The sequence below is a fragment of the Labeo rohita genome, chromosome 17 (assembly GCF_022985175.1).
Source record: "Labeo rohita strain BAU-BD-2019 chromosome 17, IGBB_LRoh.1.0, whole genome shotgun sequence".
NCBI lineage: Eukaryota > Metazoa > Chordata > Actinopteri > Cypriniformes > Cyprinidae > Labeo > Labeo rohita.
The window spans coordinates 22,349,885-22,365,962 of NC_066885.1; the positions used below are offsets into that span (position 1 = coordinate 22,349,885).

Sequence of the window (16,078 nt, forward strand, 5' to 3'; positions counted from 1 at the left end):
ACAATGAACAAATGTATTTTTATTAACTAACATTAACAAAGATGATTCATTGTTCGTTCATGTTAGTTAATACATTAACTAATGTAAACATATGACACCTTACTGTAAAGTGTTACCAAATAAAAAATATTTGGCAACACTTAACAAATTGCATATGTTAACATGCATTAGTTAATATGAACTAACTCTGAGCAATATATTTTACAGCATTTATTAACTGTTAATATTATTTAATAAAAAATACAATTATCCATTATTTGTTCACGTTGCATTTACTAAAATTGACAGATTCTACTTCTAATTTTTGAAATGCAGCCCTAAATGTAAAAATTCAGTTAAACTTAATAAATGCTACAGATGTATTAATAGTTCATTAATTAATTTAGTCAACTAATTTTTTAACAAATGAAATGGTAACTTTTTACAATAAGGTTCATTAGTTAATGGTTAACAATTAGTTAACATGAACTAACAATGAGCAAATGCATTTTTATTAACTAACATTAACAAAGATGATTCACTGTTCGTTCATGTTAGTTAATACATTAACTAATGTAAACATATGACACTTTACTGTAAAGTGTTACCAAATAAAAAATATTTGGCAACACTTAACAAATTGCATATGTTAACATGCATTAGTTAATATGAACTAACTGTGAGCAATATATTTTACAGCATTTATTAACCGTTAATATTATTTAATAAAAAATACAATTATCCATTATTTGTTCACGTTGCATTTACTAAAATTGACAGATTCTACTTCTAATTTTTGAAATGCAGCCCTAAATGTAAAAATTAACAGTTAAACTTAATAAATGCTACAGATGTATTAATAGTTCATTAATTAATTTAGTTAACTAACAAATGAAATGGTAACTTTTTACAATAAGGTTCATTACTTAATGGTTAACAATTAGTTAACATGAACTAACAATGAACAAATGTATTTTTATTAACTAACATTAACAAAGATGATTCATTGTTCGTTCATGCTAGTTAATACATTAACTAATGTAAACATATGACACCTTACTGTAAAGTGTTACCAAATAAAAAATATTTGGCAACACTTAACAAATTGCATATGTTAACATGCATTAGTTAATATGAACTAACTGTTAGCAATATATTTTACAGCATTTATTAACCGTTAATATTATTTAATAAAAAATACAATTATCCATTATTTGTTCACGTTGCATTTACTAAAATTGACAGATTCTACTTCTAATTTTTGAAATGCAGCCCTAAATGTAAAAATTAACAGTTAAACTTAATAAATGCTACAGATGTATTAATAGTTCATTAATTAATTTAGTCAACTAATTTTTTAACAAATGAAATGGTAACTTTTTACAATAAGGTTCATTAGTTAATGGTTAACAATTAGTTAACATGAACTAACAATGAACAAATGTATTTTTATTAACTAACATTAACAAAGATGATTCACTGTTCGTTCATGTTAGTTAATACATTAACTAATGTTAACAAATGACACCTTAATGTAACGTGATACCAGTGAAACTTGTAAACTGTTACCAAATGTTTAAAATAAAATGTGGGGGATGATAGAGGATGAAACAGGAGCATATACAATATACATTTACAAACATATGAAATAAATAAATAAATGCATAATGTTAAACGATAAATGCATAATGTTATATGTTAATATCACAGCTTTGCATTGAAACAAAATGTATAATCACCGATTACACTCCACTGCACATCCATGAAAGAGGAAAACACTTGTTGTATTGTATCACAGCCCTGTCATTTCTTGTACATTTAGAAATTAGCGAGTAAACAGTAAATTAGTGCCCACCAACACTATCACCAACCTTGCCAAATCTCCAGTGTTGTGGTCAGAGTTCGGCTGCTCTCGCCTGACTCCTCCCCCCGAGTTCGATGCGCTCGTCTCTCGGCTCTGCTCAGGCTTGTCAGTGCGGGCGAGAGCGCTGCTAAACATGGCGTCGGACGGGATGATTTTAACCAACCACGACCACCAAATCCGAGTTGGAATATTGACAGGTAAATACGAAATGACACTAGCTCCTTTTACGCCTCGTCGCTCATGCCGGTCTGTCCGTTCATGCTGTTGCCCGCTGTTGTCTGTCGTGCCGGTGGTGATTCCTATCTGAGCGAGTTCTGCCCATCTATCGCTCGCGTTCCTCGACTCATTTGCAAAAGCTGTGCGTTTATTTATCTATATATTCTAGTATTCTTTTATACATCTATGCGATAATGTATCCGGCTCTGTGAGATCTGCCTTTGGTCTGTCATGCAGCACAGCTCAGTGTCAAGACAACAGTTTGTGTGATGAATTATTCATAGCTTGTACGCAAGACATCCAAATAACATAGAGCAGATCGTTGGAAAACCCTCTTATATCTGTGAATGAACCCTCCGATCGCTGCCATATGTCTGTTTGTGCTCATGTTAACATGTGTGGTTGTTGAATAGTGCTGTTATGTGGATACGAGTTGGTATTTGGAGTTGGTCACGCAGTGTTTTTTTTTCCTCATGGATTTCTGCACAGCAGCATCTCAGCTTCGGGTTTGCTTTGAGGCTGTATTTGTACACATGCACGGTGATGTATAAATACATACAGCGTCTCATGCAATTGATTGATACACTCAGGAATGCACATTAAACACGACTTTAAGGGTTACCGATAATGGCTGTCACTGTGCATGCGATTAAGTGGTATTCTCGTGCATGCGTTTGAATCGTCTTCATTGATCGCCACCCCAATTTTGGCTAAAAACGGGAATGAAGCAGCCGCCTTCCTGTTAAATATCGCTGCCGTAGCTTCCCCTCGGGAACAGGGGGGAATGAGTGATGAATAGCGATGTCCGATTCGTGAACGAATCGTTCTTTTCAGTCAGATCTTTATAATGAATCTGTTCACGATTGGAGGATGGAACTAGTTCGTTTATGAGTCCGATTAATTGATCGGTTCACCAGTCGGACTGAAAAAATCGGTTAATGAGTCGGGCTGAGTCTGTCTGAGCGATTCTGACTTATTAACTCATTGATCAGTTTTTTTGCTTGTAAACAATATAAAGAGTTCCATAAATACCTTTAAACTTAATTATGTGACAGTTTTATAAACATGCATGAATGTGCGGTCACATTAGCAACATTTCGGCAAAATTTCAGAGGAAAAAAATGGTCCACTTGCGATTCTGACCTATTAACTCATTGATTCGAGAACTGTTTTTCACTCGTAAATAATATGCGGAGTTACTTAAAAACATTTACAACTTAATTATGTGACAGTTTTATAAACATGCATGAATGTGCGGTCGCATTAGTAACATTTCCACAAAATTTCGGAGGAAAAAAAAAGGTCCACTTGCTATTCTGACCTATTAACTAATTGATTCGAGAACTGTTTTTCACTCGTAAATAATATGCGGAGTTACATAAAAACATTTACAACTTAATTATGTGACAGTTTTATAAACATGCATGAATGTGCGGTTACATTAGCAACATTTTGGCTGAAAAAAAGTGTCCAGTTACGATTCTGACTTATTAACTCATTGATTCGAGAACTGTTTTTCACTCGTAAATAATATGCAGAGTTACATAAAAACATTTACAACTTAATTATGTGACAGTTTCATAAACATGCATGAATGTACGGTCACATTAGCAACATTCCGGCAAAATTCCACAGGAAAATAGGATTCACTTGCAATTCTGTCTTATTAACTCATTGATTCGAGAACTGTTTTTTACTCGTAAATAATATGCAGAGTTCCATAAACACTTTTAGAACTTCATTATGTGACAGTTTTATCAACATGCATGAATGTGTGGTCACATTAGCAACATTTCGACAAAATTTCGCAGGGAAAAAAGTTCCACTTGTCTTTTGTGATTAGTGAAAAGCTCTGTGTTGGTCGTCGCTGCTAATTTGTGTGAGTAACTTTAAAGTGCAAAAATCTGTGTGGGGAAATCTTTCGCTCCCTTTTTGCCAGTTGCCTTAATTCGACCGAATTTGACTAAATTTTGACCGAAAATGACTGAATTTCACCCAGGAAAATTCGTAAATTTTTTAAACATTTAAAACAGCCCCTATAAAAACATCCAAGAACTTTTTCATCAGAACTGAAATTACAATAATAACCCTTATTGAGAAAATTGACTTTAATAAACAGCATTATGTGCTAGGGCTGTCAAACGATTAATCACAATTAATTGCATGCAAAATAAAAGTTTGTGTTTACATATTATATGTGTGTGTACTGTGTATATTAATTATGCACATCTAAATACACACGCATACATGTATGTATTTAATATTTGGCATATACATGCGTGTGTTTATGTATACATAATAAATATACACAGTACATACACATATATTATATAAATGCAAACTTTTATTTTGCATGTGATTAATTGCAAATAATTATTTGACAGCCCTATTATGTGCCTATAAATGGTTTTATTGTAATGTTTTTGAGCATGTAATATACCACATCTAGATCTCAGGGGTCACGTGATGATGTGAAAGAATCACTGAATCGTTTCTTTAATCGGTTCCTTGCTTAAAGGAACCAGTTCATGGACTTCCCATCACAAGTGATGAAATGCACACACTGACTGAATGCAAATGTCAGTGACTTTGCAGTGTGTCATATATTCATGACATTCCTCTCGGCGTGTTTCCGCTAGCCTATTCCGCGAGCACGAGCCCCCGAGAAGCATGTCGCGAGGGGGAACGGCATAAAACATTGTGGGAATCCCCCTCCCCCATCACACACATACACACCCCTGTATAAGCATGACTGCTGGCCGAGGGTGCTGTCCACTGATTTTTGGTGCTGAGACGCCAGCAGCCTCATATTTGTGCTTATCGCAACGTTTTCCTCAGCTGTGTGGAGCCGTAACGGAAATATTTTTGAGAAGGTGAGAGGGATTTTCCCGAGGACATTATACGCTCCCCTCCTTCCCTTTTCTCTTATACTAACATCAGCTGATCTAGTCCATCATTAGTCGCAGTCACGCCTAGCCCTTCTAGGAGATTGGTTAGCATGCCTGCACTGTGTAGGGGCATTTCGTGGAAGCGCACGCTTATTGATGAGGAACTGTGTGTGTGTGTGTAAAGGAGGCAGGGAGGGAGCGAGAGCGAGTATGGATGCCTTAGAGTGAGACGAAAATGGGACCAAGCACATAGAACTACGGAAGGTGCATACTTAATAGTGAGCAAGCGACACATCGCCATTTCTAGACAGTTGTGCACTGACAAGCAAAAACCTTTTGACCCCCTTGTTTGAGATGTTGTAAATTGGTGAAATAGAAACACAGCAAGGGTTTCCAAATGTGGATTAGTCTAAAAATAGGTCTCCAGAATGTTTAGACTATGCATTAAAATTGCATGCTAATAGAATTGGATTTTGCGCTATTCAAAGTTGATTTGTTTTGGTGTTTATTTTTAGCGTAGCAGTCGAGACTGAGTCTGCATGCTCTGCAGATTTCCGAGTGGTTTCCAGGCAAATGTTATCATTGTTCCAAGTGCTGTCTGGTATTACAAATGTTTTACATATAACATTCATACCCTGAAACATATTGAATGAATATAAAGGACGAATACAGAATGCCCTGGAGTCTCAAGGTTTTGGTTTAATGCTGAGCTCAGAGGCTTTAATTTTTGGAAAGGTGTTGCTTTTGGTTTTTCATAGAACAGTAAACTATTTGTGTATCCTACAAACTGCCTCCTGAAGGGGATTGTGATATTGGACTGAATTTGTTGTGTTGTAAATGGCATATATTTACTGCATTCATCAGGTTTGCTCACCCAAGCGTTTTTTTCATTCTGATTGCTTGAGCCGTAGTTGAATGCTATGGAGGGTCAGGCACATCTCTCGGTAAGTCGTTGGTTCCTCTTTGATATCTGATACATGAAATGACACATAGAGAAAAAGCGCAAGCTTTTAGATCGTTTCCTCTCCAGCTCTCATCTTTCCATTCAAAGGTGCCAGCATCAGAGTTACATTCACGGCTGTGGATGCTGTCAGGGCTTGTCTCTGAGGTGTTCAGAGCGATCCTCCCGTGTGGGCAGGGCTCCTCCTTCTGAACAGCTGTCGTGCTTCAACGAGTAAACTGAAGTCAGGTACATGCCCGGCACTGATGTGCTTTATTTCCTCTAACACAGGAAAGGATTGAGTTCTGGAATTTTTAGTATTGTCAAAATATATATATATATATTTTTTTGTGGTTTAATACCTGGCCAAGAAAAATCAGAGTTACGGAGTCCCACACATGAGATATAGCTAAAAATTAAGAATTTGTTTAATTGTCTCCATGATTTGACTAAAACTAGGGAACTAAATGGAACAACGTGGTCACAGAATTAAAGGAGTAGTTCACCCAAAAATGAAAATCACCCCATGATTTACTCACTCTCAAGCCATCCTAGGTGTATATGACTTCTTTCTTTCAGACAAATACAGTCAGAGTTATGTTAAAAAAATCTCCTGGCTCTTCCAAGCTTTATAAAGGCAATGAATGGGAATTTTTAATTTTGAAATCCAATAAAGTGCATCCATCCATAATAAAAAGTACTCCACGTGGCTCCGGGGGGTTAATAAATGCCTGCTGAAGCGCATTGATAGATTTGTGTAAGATAAATGTCCGTATTTAAAACTTTATAAACCGTACTTTGCTCTCTCCTTTGTGTTTCCACTTTTGTCACTTATCACCGGAGCTTACGCTATACAAAAGTATTAAGTGTTAACATGGGAAATTACTCTATTCAGTTCAGAAAGCCTTTATTAACCCCTTGGACTCTTGAAGTGGCCATTTTTGTGCTCTTTGGTTTGGCCCTCCAATATGGCGGCCATTAGGGCTGCACAGATTAATCGAAGGCGATTGTCATGTGCATTTTTTCAGTGAAACCAGTTGTGTAATCAGTAAATCTCCAGTAGGTGCTTTCAGATGGAGCAGCATTTAGTACACAGAGCCGTAGTTCACTGAAAATCTACGCTATATCGTGTTCATTATCGCAGACGATTTAATCACGTGATTATGAAATCGAAATAAATCGTTTGCGATAATGACAGCTGTTTGCGTAGCTTCTCAGTGAACTACGGCTCTGTGTAGAAATGCTGCTACATCTGAAAGCATATGAAAATACCACATTTAATAACATTTTTACTCCAAACTCACTTCATATTGTCAGTCGAGTTTTTGAAATAAATCCTTCTGTAAAATGATGTGGCTTTTTACACAGAATAAGGCACACATAGCATTCATAGTGTTTTAAGCAGTGATAAAGGCATTGCAGTATACTATATTCTAAAGGAAATTATAATCAAAAGAACTCCATACATAAAAGATAAACCATACATTGTCGTGTGTTTATTAGTCGTGCTGAATCAATGAAAGCAGTTAAATCTTCTGTTTATTCAGCTGCAGCAATCGTGATTTCCCGGGTGTCTTCTTCGAGCGTATTTGGAGTTTCCGTGCAAGAGTGCCCTCTGGCCTTCAGATGGAGATTTACTGCTGATCACAGAACCATGCTTCACTGAAAGATACGCATTATAAAGGCAGCTTTTGATTAATCGCAATTGCGATTTCATTTCGATTTATCGTGCAGCCCTAGTGGCCATGATTGTTTTCACTCCAAAGTGCCATTTGAAAATGGACTTCCTGTTTGGAACACATGGGTAGAATGCCGCAGGAATGAATCCTACAGCTTGGAGGCAAGTTAGCATTTGGATCTGTTTCCTTCATTCTGTAGTTTTGGTTATAAGTTAAGTTAAGTTTATATTTCACAACATAAACTACACCAGTAATAACCCACTCATGATTTATTTAAGCTTTTACATGTTTTGAGAAAAGCTGGATGCTAACAAGTGACTAAATAGGACTACAGAGGCTGTTGGGGACTTTGAACAGTCATACCAAACAGAGAAACTCATCCATTCACTAGTCTACTTTTACAGCCTTTTTTGTTTATACTTATGCTCCTGCAAACTATTCAAACTCGAACTTTCCTACTTGTAGATTTTAAAAGGATAGTTCACCCAAAAATGAAAATTCTGCCATTAGTTACGCACCGTCAAGTCATTACAAAACCGTAAGACCTTTGTCCATCTTCAGAACACAAATCAAGATACTTTTAATAAAAATTCGAGAGCTTTCTGACCCTGCGTAGACAGGAACGCAACTGACACGTTCAAGGCCCAGAAAGGTAGTAAGGACATCGTTAAAATAGTCCATGTGACATCAGTGGTTTAACCTTAATCTCTCGATCTATCATACTAATCCATTAAATTCTCCAAACGCTGTATTGTATTTATACAACGTAGTCACCTGTAAGCTGCTCCTCTCCTATCGGCCCATTTTAGATCCACCTTCAGATGTAGTTCCTCTTGGCCATTGTGGTGTCAAAGCATGTTAGCACCCTTGTGAAGGGTATCTTTGTGCTAACACTCAAACAGCTCTCCAAAAGTTTACACTTCAAGTCCCTTTAACACCTCCGGAAACCCTCCAGTGGTGAAGGAGCAGACACTTGAATAGCAATTGGGAACTCATGTGCCAGACTTAAAGGCAGTAGAGGACCTTGTATTTGAAAGACATGGGCCTCTGCCAAGATCTAATCTCAGTTGAACGTCAACAGTTGCCATTAATAAGCCTTAATGAAAGATAGTTCAGATGTCAGTCCCCAGGTATCATTTCGAAGCCATCAGTATTGAATTACAGCGGCGTAATTTCACAGGTGTTGGAAATTCAGACAAGATCAGCCCCGGAGAACGCAGATAACAGTGCATTCTGGTCAGTGTTCTCAGAACGGCTCATGTTTTAGGCTTTTATGTAGTGGTTTATGCGAATACTCTTTTTCTATGTAGACACGGATGACATTTTTGTGGATTTATGCTCCCCGTTCTGTGACTGTACTTACCCTTTGGGGATGTAGAGGACAAATGACTTCAGCTTGATGTATGTATACATTTATGGTATTCCAGGTTCGTCGTCCCTTAGTTTTCACCACAAAAGCAGGGCGTATTTGTGCATATTTTTGAAGATCACTGTCATTTTTCAAAGTTAATGGGTGTGTTGAAAGACTTTGGGCTTACGTTCACTTAATACTATTTCATTCCCAAGGCGTTTTGCTGTAAAAATCTCTAAGCCTTATGCACATGGTTGGTGTTTTACGTGAATCCGGTTTACGTAGCTGTCATATGGAGCGACCATAGACGCCAATCGAAAGCCGTTCCGGTAACCGCATTATGCCGAAGGTATCTTCAGTTTAGCGGATTATTAATCTATTCCATCGAGGGATTTCTGTCCAGATGTGGGCGAGATGAAATTGCATGCTCATGATAAATCCACTGCAGTTGTTATCTGCATATGTTTAGAGCTCAGATCTCTCAGCATGGGCACAAGAATTTCTTTTTGAAGCGGATTATCTTTGAAGCATCTCTCTGCCGTTTAGAGAGCCATAGCTCGTACTGAGATATACTTAATGTAAGTCTCGGTTATAGTGTAACCCCATGGCAATGATGTATTCTTTGAAACGCCTAAGGGGCCCACTTAGTCCAACTAGTACAGACAGAATCGAAATGGAAGGTTCAGTACGTAAGTACTACACACAGATTTACAGTTAAACGTTAGGTAGCTGAGTATTAAGCAGGGCTCGAAATTGCGACCGTTTTGGTCGCATATGCTCCCGGAATTTAATCGGTGCAACCTCAAAATATATTTGGGAGCATTGCTAGTAATTGTTGTGGTGCGACTTGTTTTAATTCCTTCACAAAACAGTGTATTTTATCTGTTGCGGTTCTGTCGCCTCTGTTTCACGCGACATACATTAAAAAAAATAATAATAAAAATAAAAATAAAAATAAAAGTAAAAAGCTGTCGGCGCCAATAGCCTGGTGGTTAGCGCGCCGACATATAGCGCCTTTGCACTGCGGGCGTCCCGAGTTCGAATCCCGGCTCGTGGAACTTTCCCGATCCCACCCCCTTCTCTCTCTCCCACTTCACTTCCTGTCAAAACTACACTGTCCTATCTAAATAAAGGCACAAAAAAGCCAACAAATAAATCTTAAAAAATAATAATAATAAAATAAAAAGCCTGTGAAACAGCGCCTACTTACGATTACTGGAGTAAGTTATCTTTCATGTGTGGTTTGGCCCAGGTGTTTTATGTAGCATAATTTCACAAATCTAAAGTCTGTCAGACCATTCTGTTTTTTCTTCAGATATTGAAATTATAATCTAATTTAAATCAGAAACGGCTCATGCCGTTAAGTTTAAAAATGCGGTGGTTGCCTCTAGTTTAAATGGCTACAGAGAGTTTGACCTGTAATAGATAAAATAAACATCTTGTTCATGTACTCATATTTTCATTCTTTCTTGTCCCTTTCTTAAGGCAATAAATAATAATAAATGTTGCTGGCCATTCCTCTCAATTGGCAGTTGTAGTGCTCCTTTGGGTGCTCCTAAATTTTATTTGGTGCGCCTAATTTTTTGAATTTGGGAGCACCAGTGCTACCAAGTGTAAAAGTTAATTTTGAGCCCTGTTAAGAAAAATGATTCTTTATTATGGCTTTTATTTTATATAAACACATTCTTTCATGCAGAGTTATTCTGGTTATTATTTTACATGTATGCTTGCACGCTTACATATTTTACTCTGGACCACAAAATCAGTCATAAGGGTCAATTTTTTGAAATTGAGATTTAAATAAATAAGCTTTGCATTGATGTAAGATTTGTTATGATAGGACAATATTTAGTCAAGATACAACTGTTTGAAATTCTGGAATCTAAGGGTGCCAAAAAATCTAAATATTGTGAAAATCACCTTTAAAGTTGTCCAAAAGAAGTTCTTGGCAATGCATATTAATCAAAAATTAAGTTTTGATATATTTATGGTAGGAAATTTACAAAATATATACCTGTGCGACAGGTTTTGTGGTCCAGGGTAACATATTACGAAATACTTAGGTATTCATTATCTAAAAAAAAATGGTTTATGTAAAAATATTCTGACTAACTTTTTTGGAACTTATATTACAAAGAAGTGTGTATGAGAAAATTTTTAATTTTACATAATTATGCATACATGTTTTTTTTTTTTTAACAACAACAACAAAAAGAAAAAAAAAACTTTTTTGCATATGAGCTTGTCTTCTATTTTACGTAAAACATGCTGACAGGCCGAGTTTTTGGGCTCTTATTTTACATAATTTTTAATTCATGCTTGTATGTCAAAAAAGAGCTACAATAAAAAAATAATTTTGCAGGCAAGCATTCATATAATTGTGCGTATTGGTAAGTCTTTTTTAGTTTTACATAAAACATGCTAACTTGAAAAAAAAGATAGTTTTGGCTCTTATTTTACGTTAAATGCATATTTTATATTTTACATGCTTAAATGCTAAATTTTATATCTTTATAGATTTTATATAGTGTTCCTTTAAACATATTTTACTGGATTGCAGTTTTTAATGTAAATACACAACATTTCTTCTAGAGATGCACCAAAATAAAAATTCTGGGCTGAAAACAAAAAACTGAAAATTCTGGATGCAAAAAATGCCGTTTAATAAATATTTATTATTTTACTAAATAATAAAATATCATTTTGTAAGACTTTTTAATTTAACTTAATAATTTTAATGATACTGAATTTAAAAATACAAGCCTATAAAATAACCACACTTTTTTGAAAGAAAAACACTAAAATTGGACAGAAAATATATTATTATTAAATGTCAATATAGATTTTTTTTCAGTTCTATTCAACAGAATCACACAGCTCACATTCTTGGCCATTTTTTCCTCTTTCGGCCAAAAACCGAAATGCCATTTATGGAAATTTTGGTGCATTCCTTTGTAGGCATGTTAAACTTCTTTTAAAAAAGAATCACCCAGATTTCTTTTAGAATTTTTTAGAATTTTTGTCTTCTATTAATCTTAAATGCTTTATGTGCTTTTTTTGTTAATTGTATGACTTCTGTTCTGCTGGGCAAAATGGCAAAAAATGTAATTTTGTTTTTTCTTTTTTTCTTTTCTCTGAACATTTTACTGATTCTTAAACCATTTTTAACTAGTCAACTTGTTTTTACTAGTCAACACTGTAACTACAAAATTTTCGCTTTATTAACCTTGTAGTTAAAGAAATCTCTTTTGCAGTTGCACCACATGAAGTTGTCTACATGATGTAAATGTTAAACAAATGACTTGTTACATATCTTTGCAGAAAAGGTGCATGAACAACAACTACATCTTATACAAACTTGTCTTATACATATTATATGTTCAGAAATAATATGTGGAAAATGCTTTAAAAAAACCCTCAAATATCAAGGTAATTCAAATTCAATATGACTGAAGGTGTAACACCAGTAGACTATTATTAACTATAAATCTTCTGTAAAAACAATGAGCAGCTGCTTTCTGCCTGTCACCATGATGCTAACATGGAATATCAGACATACAGTAGTAGTTCTTCACAGGTTTTTTATTCGATTGCGCTGCTTTTCCATTGTTTTTTTCTAAATATGGACACGTTTGACTGTTTCACTCGTGTCTCTTCCAGTGTCTAATGCGTTAAACGGCATTATAAAAACATGTTGCTTAAATTAAAAGAAGTTCACTCCCATCTTCTTGCATGTTCTTCATCTTTCACTGCCCACATCACATCTTTGTCAACGCAAAAGCGCATTCTGTGCGAGTGGCGCCTAGCGATATGAGCGTGTCACATGAGGTTAAATCGTTCTTTTCAATTTAATGTTATCATTGGCATATCGTGATTCCTCGATTTCTAAAGAATAAAATCATGGCAAAACATTAAATTCGAATTAATCAAAAAAATCAGAAAAATCGTCCAACCCCACTCTTTGTACTCGCCATGAAGATACCTTTGCTGCTGACATGGTGTTAAAAATTAATTATATGCTGAAGTAACAGTGAATAATTTCCAGAATGATTTTAATCATTGTTTAATTATGCATTTATTTAAGACTTTTTTTTTCTCGAGAAGGTCACCTGGCTGAGATCTCCCATTCCCACTTGCTCTGCTATTGGTCTCCCTGCTGACTGACAGTTCTCCTGTCCTCTCGCAGTCTGTTCCAGCAGGGTTGGCTCCAAGGCCTGCCTCTATTACCACACCACAAGCTCCATTCATAAATGCGTAATGGCTCATGAACGTGTTGGCTCTGTGTCTGTGTCCTGCTGGGGATTTGGAGCAGTGGGAAATATGATCCAGCAGGACATTTATTCCATGCCGTCTAGCCTATGCTTCACTTCCCGCTTGCACTCACAGTGTGTGGAGAGTGTGTGAACTCATTGCAGTCGGTGTGTTGTGTGTTTTACACACACAGTGTGTGTGACCTTCATACAGCCAGACAGGCCTGCATGCCTATGTCACAGACACCCAAGTTTTGTTTGTTTTTTAAGGAATAGGTGTCCGAAAAATGTTTTTCCCTCAAAAATTATTCACCCTCAGGCCATCCATGAGTTGTATCCTTTATAGTGAATGGGTGCCGTCAGAATGAGAGTCCAAACGGCTGATAAAAATAATCCACAAATAATCCAAATAACTCCAGTTCATCAATTAATGTCTTGTAAAGTGAAAAGATGCATATTTTTAAGAAACAAATCCATCATTAAGACCTTTTAACTTTGAAGTGTCACTTTATAAACCATGAGAATGAATTCTCCAGTTAAAAAAAAAAAAAAAAAAATCCATCTGCTGTTGACCTCTCACAACAAAATCCACCAACGCGTTTGTTTAGAAGTGTTTTGGACTGTTTTCACTTGTAAACAGTGCTTGATCTGTGCATATCTCTCTCTTGATTCAGATGAGATGACATTTTCACTGGATGAAGTGTTATGAATTATGGGTTCGTATTTTGGCTAGAAGCCAAAGCTTTTCACTTCACAAGACATTAATTGATGAACTGAAGTCATATGGATTATTGTGAACTCATTCTGACGGCACCCATTTACCAAAGAGGGTCCATTGGTGAGCAAGTGATGTATGCTAAATTTCTCCAAATCTGTTTAGTTGAAGAAACAAATCCATCCGTTTAATTCATATTGTTTTATTATTATTTAAAGGAATATTCTAGGTTATTTTTAGCCTAATGTCTAATCTCACCTAATGTCATTTGTAGAAGGCCAACCCTCAGTGTGTAAACACAAATGGGAAATGTGTTTTTCAGTAATACACTTAGTTTGTAATAAAAGCTTAACAGAAATAAGCCGAATAATTTTAAGTTGTCCATTTGATGTGGACCTACTTTTCTAGGCATAAAAACTTCCCCAGCATTACTGACATAATTCCTGTGGATGGAGTTTGAAGTGCTTTTCAGATACATCACATCTTTTCCAAGTGCCTTCTTGGTATCCAAGCGTGTTTGCTTGTTTAGCTGGTTTTGACATGTGTTTTGCACAGACGGGGTTAGTAAGCGATTTCCACTCCACCAGTCTCATGTCATCATGTGTACTGTGTTACGGATGTACTGGTGAAACAGTGCAGTAGTTGAACGTGTGCATAGAAACCTACATGCCTCCTAGGTTTCAACTGTGAGTGTATTTACAGGTTAACATCCTTCTTGTTTCTTGTTAAGACACTGAGGGACAAATCAGAGTCATTGTCTGTAGTAATCGATGTGGTAATGATACACATGCTGAACATAGACATTAGGCCAGCAACTGTGATTTAAACATTAGTAACAGAAGTGCTGATAGACATCGATTCGTTCATGTTGCATGAGGTTTAGGTATAGCATTTTTCAATCTTTGTCTGTGTGTGTTTTTTTTTAATGTAATATAATTATTTTTAAAGTCATATGATGCTATTTCATGTTGTCTTTTGTCGTTGGAGTGTTACAAGCTGTTCGTGCGCATATAAGATCTGTAAAGTTGCAAGTCTCAAACCCAAATAGCCTTCCTAAAACGGCTCATTCAAACACGCCCCCACAAATCTACATCACTGTGTGGGAAGATTTGCATAACACCACCCAAATGTATACACAAAGAAAGGAGGTGTAACTTTTATTCTCACTGTAGTATTGTTGCAGCCGCTGCCATGTTGCGGAGATGCTGTGTTTCGTTGCGAAAGTACTTTGTTTGGGCTTTCAAGTGAGTACACAAGTATATTTACTAGGGCTGCAACGATTAATCGAACGATGTCGTGAGGCGCGTTTAGTCAATGAAGCCGGTACTTTGATTAGTAGTAAAGCTACATCACGTGCGTTCAGCTGGAGTGGCAAGTAATACACAGAGCCGTAAAGCACTGACAAGCTACGCCGATTTTGGTATTTTGTATTACTTGCTCTGTGTACTGAACGCACGTGATGGAGCTTTACTACTAATCAAAGTACCGGCTTCATTGACTAAACGCGCCTCACGACATCGTTCGATTAATCGTTGCAGCCCTAATATTTACAACACTGTTCTAAAACAGCGCAATGCAAATATTCAATTGTGTGCAGCGCATTTTACGGAGGACTGTTTCCTGAACCTGAGAGAGTAGACTACAATGCCGGCTGTGCGCACTATGAAGTGGGGCAAATCCAACTTTGCAAAACAGTCTGGCACTTCTGATTCACAGCCTGTAAGCATGTTTTCATATTTATAGAATTTGCAACTGGCTGTTCAAACGTAAGTTTTGAGCAGTGTTGTTTGTCGTTTTTACGATCACAAATGCAGACATGGTGTTATGTTTATGCGGCGCGATGCAACACAACATGTAAAAAGACAGTATGTCTCGTCGTGCCAGGACACGGCATCACAACATGGTAAAGGCTGTAACTTTTCCGTCACACACTTAATGTATCCGGCCAATCACAATGCACCGGATAGCTGGTTAATCAGAGCACACCACGCTTTTCACAACGTTGAGCTTTGTAAAAATTGACGTGTTTTAGAAAGGCCAGGCAGAGAGAAGCAACAGTAATGTACAGTATGTGGAAAATAATGTGTTTTTTTAACGTCAAACCACGTACAGACTTTGCATTACACCTAATACACAAAATAATGTTATTTTTAGCAACATCATATGACCCCTTTAATCAGTTATAAACAGGTTTTG

General features: G+C 36.4%; 1 protein-coding gene across 7 annotated transcripts in view; it reads left to right on the top strand.

Moving 5' to 3' along the window:
* Positions 1-1,737: 1,737 nt before the first annotated feature.
* The window catches only part of gphna (gephyrin a), a 115,747-nt gene continuing 101,406 nt past the window's right edge, over positions 1,738-16,078 (top strand). For 5 of the 7 annotated variants that reach the window (XM_051133721.1, XM_051133723.1, XM_051133722.1 and 2 more), the window contains exon 1: positions 1,738-2,040. In XM_051133721.1, coding sequence (XP_050989678.1) covers positions 1,977-2,040 — 64 coding nt within the window. In that variant the 5' untranslated portion in view covers positions 1,738-1,976. The remainder of the gene's footprint in view (positions 2,041-16,078) is intronic. The other 2 variants (XM_051133726.1, XM_051133727.1) reach the window with 1 other exon arrangement.